The 14,401-nt window shown below is 45.2% G+C and overlaps 5 protein-coding genes across 5 annotated transcripts; 2 read left to right on the plus strand and 3 right to left on the minus strand.

Annotated features, from left to right (window-relative positions):
• Positions 1 to 2,797: 2,797 nt before the first annotated feature.
• Positions 2,798 to 3,165, minus strand: BDV38DRAFT_277109 (F1F0 ATP synthase subunit i; the record flags this gene model as incomplete). Its single annotated transcript, XM_032058408.1, has 3 exons — positions 2,798 to 2,895; positions 3,024 to 3,053; positions 3,129 to 3,165. The coding sequence occupies 3 exons, from the start codon at positions 3,163 to 3,165 to the stop codon at positions 2,798 to 2,800; spliced, it is 165 nt and encodes a 54-aa protein (XP_031920111.1).
• A 285-nt stretch (positions 3,166 to 3,450) lies between these two features.
• Positions 3,451 to 4,013, plus strand: BDV38DRAFT_277110 (DASH complex subunit SPC19; the record flags this gene model as incomplete). Its single annotated transcript, XM_032058409.1, has 2 exons — positions 3,451 to 3,582; positions 3,645 to 4,013. The coding sequence occupies 2 exons, from the start codon at positions 3,451 to 3,453 to the stop codon at positions 4,011 to 4,013; spliced, it is 501 nt and encodes a 166-aa protein (XP_031920112.1).
• A 317-nt stretch (positions 4,014 to 4,330) lies between these two features.
• Positions 4,331 to 7,419, minus strand: BDV38DRAFT_6843 (tRNA methyltransferase RSM22). Its single transcript, XM_032063772.1, has one exon. The coding sequence runs from the start codon at positions 7,229 to 7,231 to the stop codon at positions 4,649 to 4,651; it is 2,583 nt and encodes an 860-aa protein (XP_031920113.1). The 5' UTR covers positions 7,232 to 7,419; the 3' UTR covers positions 4,331 to 4,648.
• A 41-nt stretch (positions 7,420 to 7,460) lies between these two features.
• Positions 7,461 to 8,834, minus strand: BDV38DRAFT_232694 (uncharacterized protein). The gene is made up of 4 exons (XM_032053056.1): positions 8,625 to 8,834; positions 8,335 to 8,520; positions 7,957 to 8,262; positions 7,461 to 7,896 (listed from the first exon to the last, which is right to left on the minus strand). The coding sequence occupies exons 1-4, from the start codon at positions 8,688 to 8,690 to the stop codon at positions 7,516 to 7,518; spliced, it is 939 nt and encodes a 312-aa protein (XP_031920114.1). The 5' UTR covers positions 8,691 to 8,834; the 3' UTR covers positions 7,461 to 7,515.
• Positions 8,835 to 9,724: 890 nt separating this feature from the next.
• BDV38DRAFT_277113 (uncharacterized protein) lies at positions 9,725 to 10,168 on the plus strand (the record flags this gene model as incomplete). Its single annotated transcript, XM_032058410.1, has 1 exon — positions 9,725 to 10,168. One exon carries the CDS (start codon positions 9,725 to 9,727, stop codon positions 10,166 to 10,168), a length of 444 nt encoding a protein of 147 aa, XP_031920115.1.
• Between the last annotated feature and the right edge of the window lie 4,233 nt (positions 10,169 to 14,401).

Consider the following 14,401-nt stretch of genomic DNA (forward strand, 5'->3'; position numbering starts at 1 on the left):
CTTCGAGGGACGAAGCTCTTTAGAATCTATAAGCACTTTTAGGTAGTGAGCTTACAGTGTGTTTGTTACATATAAGTTATAACTCCCAAAGTTCTAAACAAGAGTAAATTTTCAAGCGTCTAGAAACAGCATCAATGCAATCAGGATATATGGCAGGGATCTGATCTATCCGGATGGCTCCCAGAGTCCAATCTAGCGAGTAGAGCTGCTAAGTGAGCTCTCAGTAAAGTTGTGATCAAAGAGTTTTTTTGGTTGGATGGTTGGTCTGAAGTATCTGACTTTTTAAAAGAGTAATGAGAAAAACAGCTTCTTTAGATCAAAGCAATAATTTAAAAAGCTTCAAAAAGTTTCGGAATAAGCCAGGCCTCATAACCTAAGGTCAGATGAAAAAATAGTTTTGATTTCACCAGTAGTACAGCGGGGGAGTGTTCACAAGTAATCGAAGGGAATTGTGATTTGGACGTCACGAGCCACGCTAAACTAAAATAGCCGAAAATACGCAGTGTAATACTCAATATTTGCCTATTTCCTAAGTATGAGATCTTTTAACTTGCTCTGCTCAGGCAGAAATATATAGTACACTGAAATTATATCAAAAAAGAAGCATTCTTTGATGCACTAATGCACTATTAGAACATCTGTAAAAGTTATTTTAACTTTTTAAGATATCCAAAATATCCTATATAAGAGCTTAATTATAGTTTAAGGATATCTTGAGATAAAAATAACTATAAAGATATTAAAAGTAGAAAATAGTTGAATATATAGGATTACAAATTTACAATTAAGGTACAGACTAAGTATTTTACCTATTTAATATTAGCGTTAGGAATAAATTACACTTCGCTAATCGAAAATGCGCATAATCTCACGTGATTGATCAAACCGAGTCCCCGTACTATCATGTGACAATAAGAACTGTACGGTACACTGTAGTAAGAGCTTTCGAGGCGGTTGGATAAAACCCCCGGCCCCAGTTTAATTTAAACTATCTAAGTGTGGGTTGAGTTAAAAAAAAAAACTAAAAAAGATGAAACGTCAGCGACAGGATTCGAACCTGTGCCCACGAATGGAATTGATACCGAATATGGGAAATTCGCTGTTGAAGTTGTTAGTGATATATAATTGTGTATTTCATGTATGAGATACGTACAGTCAATCGCCTTAACCACTCGGCCACACTGACTTTGTTGAGTATAAATATGGATAAAAGTCTTTATCACATGACAAGGTTTTCCAATCTACTTATACGATTAAATCCGGAATTTACCATTTGTTTGGAGGCCGACAACCTATGCAGCAAATTTTTAGTGTGAATACAGTTACCTACGCAAAACGTTTAGAAACCCACGATATAAATAATATATGTTGGTGTGGCAAGTCATACAAATCTACTATTGGAGCTCTAGAAGGGCAGGGGAACTATATAATACGCTGGTCTACCTTTTCACCTGGCCTCTCACCTATTGAAACCGTGTGGAATTGCACGAGGGATTATTTTCAAGAAAAGTACGGTTTTATAGATTTTATTAGCTCAAGCGCTCACTCAAGATCTATGGTTTTGGAAGTGTGGCAATCCCTGAATGGCGACCTCGACTTCTGATGATGTAGGTGTCTCACCATGTTGAGGTAGTCATTCAGGCAAATCGGGGGGCCTGATGAATAGTAGGTATGCCGGGGCTTTTTTTTTATTTTACTTTTTTTATATAAATGATTTCTATCTAGATAGTTGAATAGTTTCATATTCATTAATTTTATTAAGGCGGCATAAAACTAACTAACTAGTTAGTTAGGTGTCGAATTGACCACTCCACAGGGCTCGGGATGATCTTTTCGCATCTTACTACTAGTATAGTATGGATGAGATGAAAGCGGCCGAGGCGATCTATCTCAACTACCTATGTGACGGTTATTAATGCCTACCCGTCCGGTGTGTTTGATAGGGAGCTCTAGCTCTGGATGACCCTAGTGCAAGTGATCACCATTTACATGAGTTGATATGGTGATAGTGATTTATATGACCTACATCAAATTTACTGGAGCTTCCTAATTACTACGGCATAATGCGCACAACCGTACTATCACCACTCAAGATTCTCATGGAACGGCATGATCAGCGTTCCTGGAGTAAGTCACTGGGAAACAACTTAACTTGATCAAGCCGGCGGATCGAGTGATTCTATAAAAAAGAAGCTCTGTAGGAATGGAACAGATTATCCACACTGCAACACTGGATCATGCATCACTAGACTTGAGCTCTCGATCATGGAATGTAGCCGCCATATTACAAGCCACTTCTTGAAGCTACCAAGACAGGAGGACTGAGAGGCATTTATCAGCGAAAGACAGTTTATATAAAGTTAGCATGAAACCAGAAACGGCGTGTGATAAGCTCTCAGCTACTGATGTAACTTCGCAGCCGTATTACGTAAAGGAATACCATTCAAGGCAAAGGAAACAGATGAAAACTTGTACTGGAAAAGATGACCGTAGTAGTGGTGGTACAACTTGTCAATTCGTCAAAATCCCATGACGGTCTATATGCCTGTACAGAATAACTGTCCGCGAACCGAAACTTGGGCGAAGCAGCAATCCGGGTAATCAGCCACCCTCCATATTCCTCTTTCACCCGTCAAATCGATATTCTCAGATTAACAGAGATTAATTTAATGCTTGTTGTTCTTGAGGTTGGGGTTGCGGGGGTCGTTCTTGAACTCTCCGGCTGCAGAAGGGAACCGAGGTTAGTTATAATTGAGATATTGCGGGATTTGCTTGCATTGAAGAGGAAAGCTAGCCTCTATAGAGGCAGGACATCTCGGGAACTCGAAGAACGGGGTGGCTCACTGTTCATGAGGGCATTGCCGAGGGAGTTGATGCCGTAGAGGATGACAGCGCCTGGTAAAAGAGTCCCGTCAGTATCCGAGATCTGGTACCTTGCGTACTCGTCCAAACACATATCCCATAGTCGAGATCAAATAGAATAGACGTATTCGAAGAGGAGATTCAATAATGGTGATGCATACCGGCAGCGAAGAAGGGGCCCAGAGGCTTGGCTGTAACGAGGTAGGTCAGTCAGCTTTCGACCTGGTTTAATCCAACATAAATCTCCGACCGACGCGATGCCTTACCGATGGGGGTGGGGAACTTCTTTCCGAGGAGAGACATGGTGACAAGTCGTGAATTGTACGGGAATGTCCTAAGAGGATAGAGGTGAGAGTTGAGTTGATGTAGGCGGAATACGGTGCAACGAGGAGGAGCGGGAACAACGAGTTTTGCCCGGAGGTCCGACTCCCGGCCGCTTTTACCATTGCCGCACGGGCCCATCGCCGCTTTTATCACTCCGTTAGCCCCTCCGCCTGTAAACAAATGCAGCGGTTATCATCGAGTCTAACTTCATACTTTCTACGTATATTCAGAAACGCTTCTACATTACTGCTACCTCATGTCACTATGGCGGCATCACTAAATGCTTCAGTCACGTCTCTCCAATCCTCTCTACAACTTCTCGACTCATCTATCTCCACTCTTGAGTCGGGTGTTAGTGACTTTCCCCGCCTGTGTAAGGTCTTGCAAACAACCCGAGTAAGTGCCGGCAACATACCTTCCGGAACCCGGTCAACGTACTGATAAAAGTTCAATCACAGCACTTTGAACTTCTCCCCGAGCCTACGCTCCGCGAAGCACAGCAATCACTACTCGATGAGATCACTCCCAGCATCAGACACTTGCTATCATTAGCGTCAAACCACGTCGAAAAACTCTCTCGTCGCGAACAAGCTCTCCGAGCAAAAGCTGAGCTGCAGGAAGGCAGGATGTACTCCAGCGAGAGTCGCCAAACCTCAAGCCGTAGCCAGAATGCCTATGGGGATCGACAAAAGGCGAATGCTACAAAAGCGGCAGAGTTCAGGCGGTTGGTACAGAAGAAGGAACGGCTGAAGTACGCCGTTGAGAGACTGGAGTTGCAGAGTAAACAGCGCGAACGTCAGTTGAGAAAGAGCATGGCTGCCCAATAAGTCTGCACCGGCGGAGTGAAAACTATAGCAACAGCGCAAAATGGTTGCAACTACGTCATCCCTGTACACCTGCCATTATATACGGTGAAACTACCAGAGCTCGACAACTCCGCCTCAAAGGAAGGAGGTCACCATCATCGCCGAGTAGCGCTGAGACCGTATCTTTAAAATATGTCTACTCTTTGCATTAGTACTCACCGTGCATAGTGCTCGACATATGCGCTACGAATGTATAAAGCCGAGGATTGACGATGCGAAAGTAGAGTCTTTCAGTCAACCATCATCCGCCAACAATTGCCATATCCCTCATGCTAGGATTTGGCGGGCACCTTCAGGCCATTAGTGTCTTCCCGTGAATCATTCGATTGCGATTGTCTCGGCACAGTCCATGGATTATATAGGGGGCTGCTGACGTTGTATGTGAGAGGAATATTGGTCACTTTGAAATTGAGTGAAGAGCTCAATAAGCCATACAGTTGTGGTCTAATTACATATATCCGTTATTTATGATACATTTATAATACATTTTTCAGAAATTGAAGCCCAGCTGCCTGTACCGAGATATGAACCATCCATGCGCCGTAGCCCTATGCCTTTGTTTCCCGCCAGCCGATGAATTATGCCAAACGAAGCTTTCAAACCAAAAAGTCATCCTGTGCTACTTTCGCAGCGGCATGCTTCTTCGAAGCCTGTCTCACCTTCTTCTTGTCCGCATGCTTCTTCCAGCTAGGGATTGTTTGACCCTTCTTTCTCTGCGGAATTGGCACCTCAGGCCAGTCAGAACCCTCGGACTGCTGCTCAAGTTCACCTTCCTCGGCTAATTCGGCCCTGAGGGCTGCCCGCCTAGCCAAACGTTCTTTCTTGCCTTCGCCGTGCTTATCACCGAGTCTCAGGCCTCTAGCGACGCGTGTCTTCGCACCAAGAGCCCACAGATCCCCCCAGTTTGACTTGCGAGCATCTTTATATGCCCGACGGCTATAGGAGCGGGGAACAGTCCAGCGCTCAATCTTTCCAGCAGGCGTACAGAAATCAAAGATGACATGTCCGCGGCGTTTCATTGGGGGATACACAATACGAGGAAGAGACAAGGTGTGGAAGTTCTCGGGCTTCACCTGTTCGCTTGCCTCAGTCTGAGAACCAGTAGCTTCGTCTGATGGTTCCGGCTCTTCTACAACTGTTTCGTGTAGATCTTCATAGCCAGCAAAGGCCGCTTCGGTAGCTTCTGGGCCTTGTACAATACCCTTCGTCTCACGCAAGTCCACGCCACGTTGTACAGCGATATAACTGAACTTCACATCTTCGTGGTTCCGATCCTTGGCTCCCAAGATACGCTGGAGGAATGATGGTCTGATATATCTCTGCTGGAAATGGCAATAATCTTTGCGTCCCTTGGAATGACCTGGGGTGTTGAACATGGGGCATTTCTCATGGTTAGTGCAGGGCGCAACGATCATTCCAGGTTCCTTCTCAATATGTGAATCCTCAATTGGCGACTCCGTGAAGTTGGTATATTCTGTAGAGCCAGGGCTCGATACGAGACGCTTAAGAATCATCTCACGGGCTCCAGCAATTGCTTCGAATCCTTTCTGGTGTCCCTTCTCGAGAAGGATCAGAACACCGCCCTCAGGGTTGAGGAGATTCCACAGATTCTCCACGTGCTCTTTGCGTAGGAATTCCTCCTCTATGCCGAGCAAGCTATGGGGAGCCACGATAATATCGTACTGCTTTCGCTTTGGAGGAGCTCTCTCATCATCTAGAGTAGGTTTCTCGCGGATGTGAACATAGTCAGGCAAGCGTGGTAGGAACGAGGTGTTCTCCAACATTAAACTAGCACGCATTCGAAGGGCATCCGAACCAGTGACGACAGTCGATCTACCCACAGGATAAGGACTTGCCTTGGGATGGTCTGGGACCATAGACTCCCACTCTGCACGGATGACATCTCGCCATGCAAGGACTCCGGCGCCACCAGCACTGGCATCAAGGATATGCGGGCCATCTTCTTTCGAGATGAGCCCACGCAACCACTCCGTGCCCAAGCGCTTTCGGACCTCGACCAGGGTGCTCAGTATAGATGTATACATTCCAGGGTACAGAGCCGCAATGTATGCATTCGCCTCCATTTCTGTCATGTGCCGCTGGGAAGCGTCTAGTGGGATAGGAAGCTGAGGCATCTGTGCGCGTGGTGGGGGAGTGGTAGTAGAATAAGGCAGGCGTGTACCGCCAAAGGTGCGATGGGCAACATCTGCAATATGCTTATTGGAGTAGTCGGACAGAATGATGGAAATAGGTCCAGTTACTGTATCTTTGGGCAGGAAAACAGTACTGGGATCAGTAGAGAACTTCCCTTCCACAGTCAGAGGATGCAGTCGAGGCGTGTCGTCGGGATTTGCTTCTTCTTCAAACTGCTCCAGCATGATTTCTCCGCCGAGCTGTTCCGCCACTTCCCTTGTCCGTTGCATGGCGATAGATTCATCCTCGACCGGGCCGACCTCCATATCATAGACCACAGGTGGCTCATCCACTGACTCAGCCTGCTCAAAATCGACTGCTTCCCATCCTCCCTGGCCATCTTCACGGTATAAAACATCGGGGTCCTTCTCATCTTCCTCCACTTCAAGCTCCAACTCCTCCTGGCGAATGATCGGCTCGCCATACAGCTGGATGTATAACTGCAACTCAGTGTCGTTTAGAAATCCATCGGGCAGAGTGTCCCCAAACACCTGTCTCGCCTCCTGTACGCGCGCTTCTAAAGTCTCCTGGTCCCGATGGCCGATCGTCTCGCTAAATGCATGATCAAGTTCTGGACCATCAAGGTTAAGAGCTTCCCAGTAGTCGTCCAACAGGCTCAGCTCATCCATAAGCTCAGCCATTTCCATCTCATTCTGTTCAATCTTGTCGATCACGTTGTAGACAGCGTCCTTCCGATCCGTATTGACATTGCCATCTACGGGGGGCACCGTCGACGCATATCGCCGTCCATTTTCCAAACCGCCGATTGAGTATCCAGTAGCAGTCTTTCGAGGGAATCCGACCGGTGAATTAAGGGACAACTCGTATCGCGCGTTTGTGTATTTGTACCGCTGCGCTATGAAACTGGTAGCTCCGCCGCGGAGCTGTTGCGAACTGATTTGCGACGACTTCGATGCAATGGTGCGCAGAAGGCCGTGGGAGCAAGACCGGCTCGCCGTTGATGCTGGGGATCTTGATAGCATCATCAACCCTTCTTACCACCCGGAAAGCGATGATTAGCGACCTGAGTCTGGGGATGGAGGGAAAACGCCACTCGTGAGAGCTCTGTTTAGGAAAATCTTTGCCAAGAAATGCAGCCATCAGAAATTCCGCTCTTCCCATTGGCGGGTGGAAGGTGGTAGTCCAATTATGTAATTTTTATAGTATGTGCATTATCTCCAAGTCATGAAATTAAATATATAGTACTTAATGATATGTCAATGTAGTTGAATGATATAGAACAGTTTGTGCAATTTAGAGCCTTTTAAAACTATTCCTCGCTATCGGTATCTTCGTTGCCCATGAGCACTTTCAGTGCAGAAATCCATTTCATCACTTCGTGTTGCAGAGCAGTCAACTTCGCCATGACTGCCATCAGGCTCGGGTCCTGACTCTCCACGCGAATCTTTTCCCTTACTTTGACCTCGTCTCCCTTCCACGTGAAAACATCTCCGGCCTCATCATGCGCACGGTGTCGAGTTCCAAACAAACGGTCTCGCAAATTGAACCCGGTCAAAGAAATGTCGGTGGCAAAAGCTGTGGGAGTATGTGTGGGTGTGCTAGACTCGAGCGTCCTTAGGTACAAGACGAGGGCAGAATCGGCGATGGATAGATGGAAAGAAAGGTTTAGCGGCAACGGTGGGTCAAACATCTTCGCAGTTATAAGTTAGTCACCAATAAAGAGGACCACAAAATGACGCGCCGAACATACATCCTCAAGCGCACTTGTCTCCCACCACTTGCCCCTGATTTGATCACTCTCGCCCTTCAACATCTGCCGAGCCTCGGACAGAGTTTCATATAGTAAACGCAGCTGTCCATATATGAAACTTGCATTGAGCGGGTCGCCAGTCCAAGTGCTGACATCCACCACATCGAGACTCTGGTTGACCAAGTTCCTCACCGAAACCAACTGATGTAGCACAAGCTCTGGAGCACCGGGTGAGTTCGACAAACATAAGCGAGTCGTTGGGGAGCCACGCGCAGGAGCAAGGGAACCAAGGCGTAGTTGAATATCCTAGCGCACGACAATACCTGGTCAGTCTAATTGGTTCGTCCGAGAAATAGGAGAATGCAAGCGCGAACATACGCCTTTCACGATTTCCGTTCCGATCCTTGTTATGAAGCCCTTCACGATCTCGGATCGTACAGTGGATACCACCAATGTTGAGCCTGGCTCTTTAGGAGCAAGAAGCGCAGCGCATTCATGCAGGCCTTCTCTTAGGGAGGCGAGTGAGTCTTGCAGGGAACGCAGTAACCATTCTAATTCCCTGGCCTGTATTGGTGTCAAAAGTCAACAACAGAGGTATATCATACATGCGATTCTTTAACTCTTGAAATGGCCAAAAGAAACCAGTAGACATCTGGGGAGAGGTATACCAATGCACTATCAGCCTCCCGTTCCAGCTGCTGCGGAGGTAGCGGCGGGTATACCCAAGTAGCCATTCTGGCGAACCGAGTCCACTAGATCAGGAGTTGTGCCGTTTAGGTCAGGTATCGAATTTTTATTACTACTCCAGGATTGAGAGAAAGGTAGAGATATGCCGGAGACCACTGTTCAGTCAAATGGTTGCTATTGCGCTATTGCTTCAGCTCTTGTGACGTTTGTAGGTGGATGGAAACGTACTAGCGTAGATCTAATCTAACTAACTGTCGCCTGTGTAATTACGTAATGCAGATCTGCATCGGGCCTTATCATGTATGCACTCAAGTCCATAGTTCTATCTGTATGACAGATCTTTTGTATATCAGAGAAAGGATTGGTAGGGGGAACTAAGGCAAACCCTTTTACCGACTTTCCTCTTAAACAAAGCCGTGTCTGGCGGCTATATCAGCTGTAGCCTACCCATACCCAGTTCTTCGGCATCACACAACACATATATACAACTTATTTTCAGCCTTGTGCTTTGCAAGTCTCCTTCTATCGCAGGCGCCGTCCAGCAAAGGTTGCCAAATAATTTAATACTAATTGTTCATGCGTCACCTAGAACATCTAATAGCGAACAAGACTTTAGGCGCCGAGTATTGATGGACTACTATTTGTTTCGAAGCTATCCAGACCGTTCCTCCGCAGCCAATCAACTCATACTGGCGAGTCGCTTCAGGAGCAAATGAAGTAAGAGAGAAAGAAAACTACTATTTTTTTATTTACACGGTCATTAAACATGGATCTAGTGGCGACTTTATAGACATCAGAATTCATTCGCATGGTTGATCAACGCGTGGGAATCTTTTCCGTGTTCTTCGACTCGAAAAGCATAAATATATGCCATCCACTCGTTGGGACATGAATGAAAAGCAAGCCATCCACATCTCATACAAAGTTGTATGAAAGCACGAGCCGTACAAAAGGTTGGTAATGGGTTCTCCCCTGGCAGGCGCGACTACTATTATTAATATGGCCAATGTAGAGGTAGAGATATTGCCGCAATGTGCAAGAATATCGTAGTGAAACAAGTTGTATTTAACCTTCTATCGACATGGCCTATCAGCTTTCCGTGTCAATATCCGGTCCGGGGACCTCCGAGCGTGCTCATTGGGGATTGGTTATCCATAAGCCACCAAGTCGAGTTGGAGACCTCCTACATGTTAGAGTCATCGATGATGATACCAACCTGTTTGCATTCGAAAATCGCTCCGGGCATGTCATAGATGATCAAAGTGCATGGGGCCTGGCCAAGGTAGCAATGCTGGATGATGTACAGCGCGCTAAAGCACTTTCAATATTAATTAATGAGAAGCCACCAAGCAGTGAGGGGCAGGACTGTCAGGATTGGGTACTGGATGCGTTGGTCTCACTGGAAATCGAAGAACTAGTCCCGGATGGAACGACACAGACATGGTCACCAAGGACTGGCAAGCAGACAAAGGCCATCCAGCACGAGGTTGGTCTGAACTGGGAAGTCCTGAATGGGAGATGGTAGATGAAAACCATATACGAGAATATACCCCCATTGACCGGCCTACTGCATCGTACAGCTTGCATTCCGTCGAGGTAAAGGGGAATAAAGACCGAAGAGTAGCCCAGCTCACTTCTCATTCATAGTAATTGGCTAGAACCCTGTCACCATTCAATATTCCGCTCAACCCATTTCAGAATGATAATACTAGCTTTATGTAGATACCATGTGCCAGCACATGCAAGCTACTAGAGCTTTCAATGCTGTAAGATATGATTTCCTCACTTGCTTGTCTAGCTTTGATAGATACAGGGTCTCGGATCGAAATACCGTACCTACACTCCTCTAGTGATTCAAAAAGTGCATATCGCCTCGCTGAGGTGGAGTTTTAAGAGTGTCTGGAGATAATATCCTCACATAGTCCGCCATTCACTATGTCTAATATGAAGCTGACTAGTTTGCGCCATTTGAGGATATAGGAATCCATTTGTCGGGGAATCAGTGTCTGTTCATGGCACTGGAATATTTGTTTTAACCGCAATAAGAACAGTGCTTCGGCTTCACTCATATATACTCCCCATCAAACTTTCTGATATTTTCCAAATTTCACTGTCGTCTGCTCAAGTTCCACAGCTGATCTATGGCTGATCTGAATTGACCCATCGTAACTATGGGGGTGTTTTGTCTACGCAGTGATTCCACAAAAATGACTTTCGATAATTTGAACTTTCCATCAGGATTCTGGGATTTCCATTGTCTTAGAATGAATTCCATGTAGCAATTCCAACTTTTGACCTTATCAAAAACTTGAAGCGCCAACACACCTGCGAATTCCAGCAAGAAACTCTTCCTTTAACCAAGTTGTTGGCTACGGGTTGATCATATTTGGGATAATACTGGGACTTCTTCTGACAGCAACTGGAACATCCGACCATGACAGTGCCTGATCTGAGAATATTGAGCTGCTGATACACCGCTGTTATGCATGTCGTGCAAGTTAGATCTAAAATAGCTCAATCTAGAAAACTGGTATACTGGCCCAAGACAAACCAATGCTCAAACACAGCCAGTTTAAACTTCGATGACATGTTTAAGGTGTACTCCTACGTGATTATAGTTTTATGCCTTTATGCCAGTTCCATTTTTCTTTTTTTCTTTTTTTCTTTTTTCTTTTTTCTTTTTTTTTGGGGGGGGAGGACTATGGGGAATGGCCCCTGTATGACTCGACATCATCGAGTGTAGTGTCAACCTGGCTCAGATAAAATCGACGTACCAAGGTGGCGAGTGTAAGGCAGAGTTCCGTGTAGGCAAAGACTCATATATAGAGAGCATGGTAAGAATCCCCATAGATGTGCGTAAATTTAGACTAAGGAAGAGGAAGAGGAGAAGAGGGGGTGTGAGGATACGTACTTTATACCTAGGCATTCCCGGCTTCCTCTGGAAAATGGAACAAGCACTGACTCAAGAGCTTTTCTTTCTTCTGCCGTGCCCAGCCATCTTTCTGGGCTGAATGTGAGTGGATCCGGAAAGTGCTGATGATCTACATGAAGCATATTGATTGACTCATTGGTGTCTGTCAAAGTATTAGTCATTTCCAATATACGGGCACCATACTGCACTTACACCTGGAGGTATAATGTGTCCTTTGTAGTTCAATGCTTCGAAAGGCGCGACTCGTGGCCGGCGAGTGAGTACGCCAAAGGAGAGCCGAAGGGCTTCTGGTACTACTTTGCGCTTCGTGGAATCAGCTAATAGAATATTTGTCAAAGCAATGTACTAGCAAAAGAAGAAAGAGAGGCGGAGTCCTATAGTCATACCATTAGTGGCAGAGTCTCGAGCTCGAATAGATTAGGAACATGACTTGGCTGTGGCATCACATGTCTGAGCTCTTCATGAAGCTTGAAGAAAAATTCCTTGTTATTTGATAAAGCATGGTCACACTTAGTGTCCAACCTGTTGCTTCAGTTCCTGCAGCAAAAAGAATATGAACATACTGTTACAGTCGGTTATCGTTAGGTCTTGAATCTAAACTATAAAGTCTATGGTCTAACACACAAATCTGCCCGAAATACTTCTTAGATATAGACATTCCTCCCGGCGTATGTTTCGAAAGAAGATGTTGTTTATTTATTTTATTTTATTTTATCTATTTTTTATTTTTTTCGGAACCAAGATAGAATGGACTAAAACAAGAAATCTTAAGCCTAAACCTTTTTCTCCTCCCCTTTCCGCACTAATGACTCCTGCTGGTTTCAGCAACTTCGAGTTGGAGCCGGTTCTCATCTGACGCTAATCTAAATAACGGATAGCCATTGTCTCGAGTACCACAGGGATTTCGATGATTATACTATAGGTCTTGAGATCGTGAGTGGTGAGAGATAACATCTTAAACACTCTTGTGGGTATATGTCCTCCCAAAGAGGAGATATTCGCTTGGTCAACAAGGTAACTTCTTATACAAGAACCGGAGAATAGAATGAATTCATGTCCCAGTAGTAGATAGCTGGATAGAAACTCACCGGCTGCTCAGACATATCCTCGGTCATGGAGAATATCATCACCTTCAAATAGCGCTCCAACAGAGATCGGATGATCCTTTTTAATAATATAATTTCTTCCTGTTCGAGTCTAGAAATCAATGTTCTCCACTTAGTTCGTGCACCGGGCGTTGAAGCGTTTTGGTATCTCTTCATTGGAAGGTCAACAGTAACGACAAGCCATCATGGCTACTCCGCCATACACTCAATTAACAATAAGGTCGCACGCACCTGGCGGTGGCGGGAGATTCCATAACGCACGACATCATGATGAACAATTGAAATAGGCCCTTTATGATAGGAGAGAGACCTAGCACCTTATTTAAATAGAGACAGAGTGGATGAGTGGATAAAGAACGAGGATTTGGTGCTCTATCATGTCCCCAAGAAGGTTGGGAGTAAGTTTGTATAAAACGTTCAACTAGTGGACTATAACGGCCATAACAGTGCGTTGCCCCGTGACCATCACTCAGGGAGCATAGAGACGTGGATGGCGATAGAAATGTTACAGAAGTGGGCAAAAGTATACATACAAATGGTAATATTAGTGCTGATGGCTGGCTCTCGGAGCGGTTCATCAACTCACCCTCGATGTGCTAGTGACCACTGGGGTAGATATGCCTTTGATAAAGTCTTTAGTCAGAAGAAGTCCTCCATACTTAAACTAGCAAATCACAAATGATATAATCATAGTAGGTGATAGAGAGACAATATCATGCTATTTATTACTAACTAACATAACTTACCTATTGGGCTAAGCCGTATTACCTTTAGTTATCGTACTCGGCTTGTACTATAGCACACTTACCTGTAAAGCAGTAAGACCTTCAAACCACAAACAACTCCGGACCACTTTGATAACTATGGCTTGAGTATAGATAAGCAGACAGAAAACCTTGCTCTCCACGCCCTCTGATCATATATACTAATTTTGATAATTTCACAACATATAGAAGACAAGTAATATATAGAATAGCAAGAAATGACGTTTGAAGAACCATACTGGACAGGATGAACATTTCCAAGATATTGGGATATACCGCGGGCCTATAGACCCCTTAAGCTTTTATTGATAATATCTTCAAAATATTTTCAGCTGTTTTGAAAGCATTAGAAAATCAATGGCGCGGCAAGCTGTGCTAGAAGGACTGTTCTGCGTGCATTAATTTATACATGAACAAGAAGTAACCCAAATTCTACTTATGTTTGAAATGTCAGCTCGGATGTAGAGATATTTGTGTGATATATGCCTAGGGTATCTTTAAATGTCTTACCGAGGCGTGCGTGTTTGTTGAGTAACTGGTATAGCTTGCTTCCGATGCTGCGGGCGATATTAGAGGATTTTCTGAAAGCTAGTACATCATTTATAAGTGGATTGGTAAAACTTGGATGATTATAGCAAGCAGGGGCCACGCTGCTGTGGTATTGGAGAAAGGAGTATCGGAATTTTCTAGTTACCCTTGCTGGAAGACTTTTGATTCTCTTTTCAGTTACAAAGAGAAGGAATGCCTTTCTTGGGACTTCCATGGACGAACATGTTGGGCACTACCAGGTTTACCCAACAGCGGACCGATTACAAGTGTTCAGCCACAAAAGGTCTGGATTGAATTTAATTTAAGCGCTAGGGACAAGGATCGACCGTTAACGAATATTCTAGGTCTCTGTTTAAGTCAAACGTGAGGGCCTCATGGCCCGACGTTGGCCATCGATATATGATATC

The sequence above is a fragment of the Aspergillus pseudotamarii genome (genome assembly GCF_009193445.1).
Source record: "Aspergillus pseudotamarii strain CBS 117625 unplaced genomic scaffold BDV38scaffold_1, whole genome shotgun sequence".
NCBI classification, from domain to species: domain Eukaryota; kingdom Fungi; phylum Ascomycota; class Eurotiomycetes; order Eurotiales; family Aspergillaceae; genus Aspergillus; species Aspergillus pseudotamarii.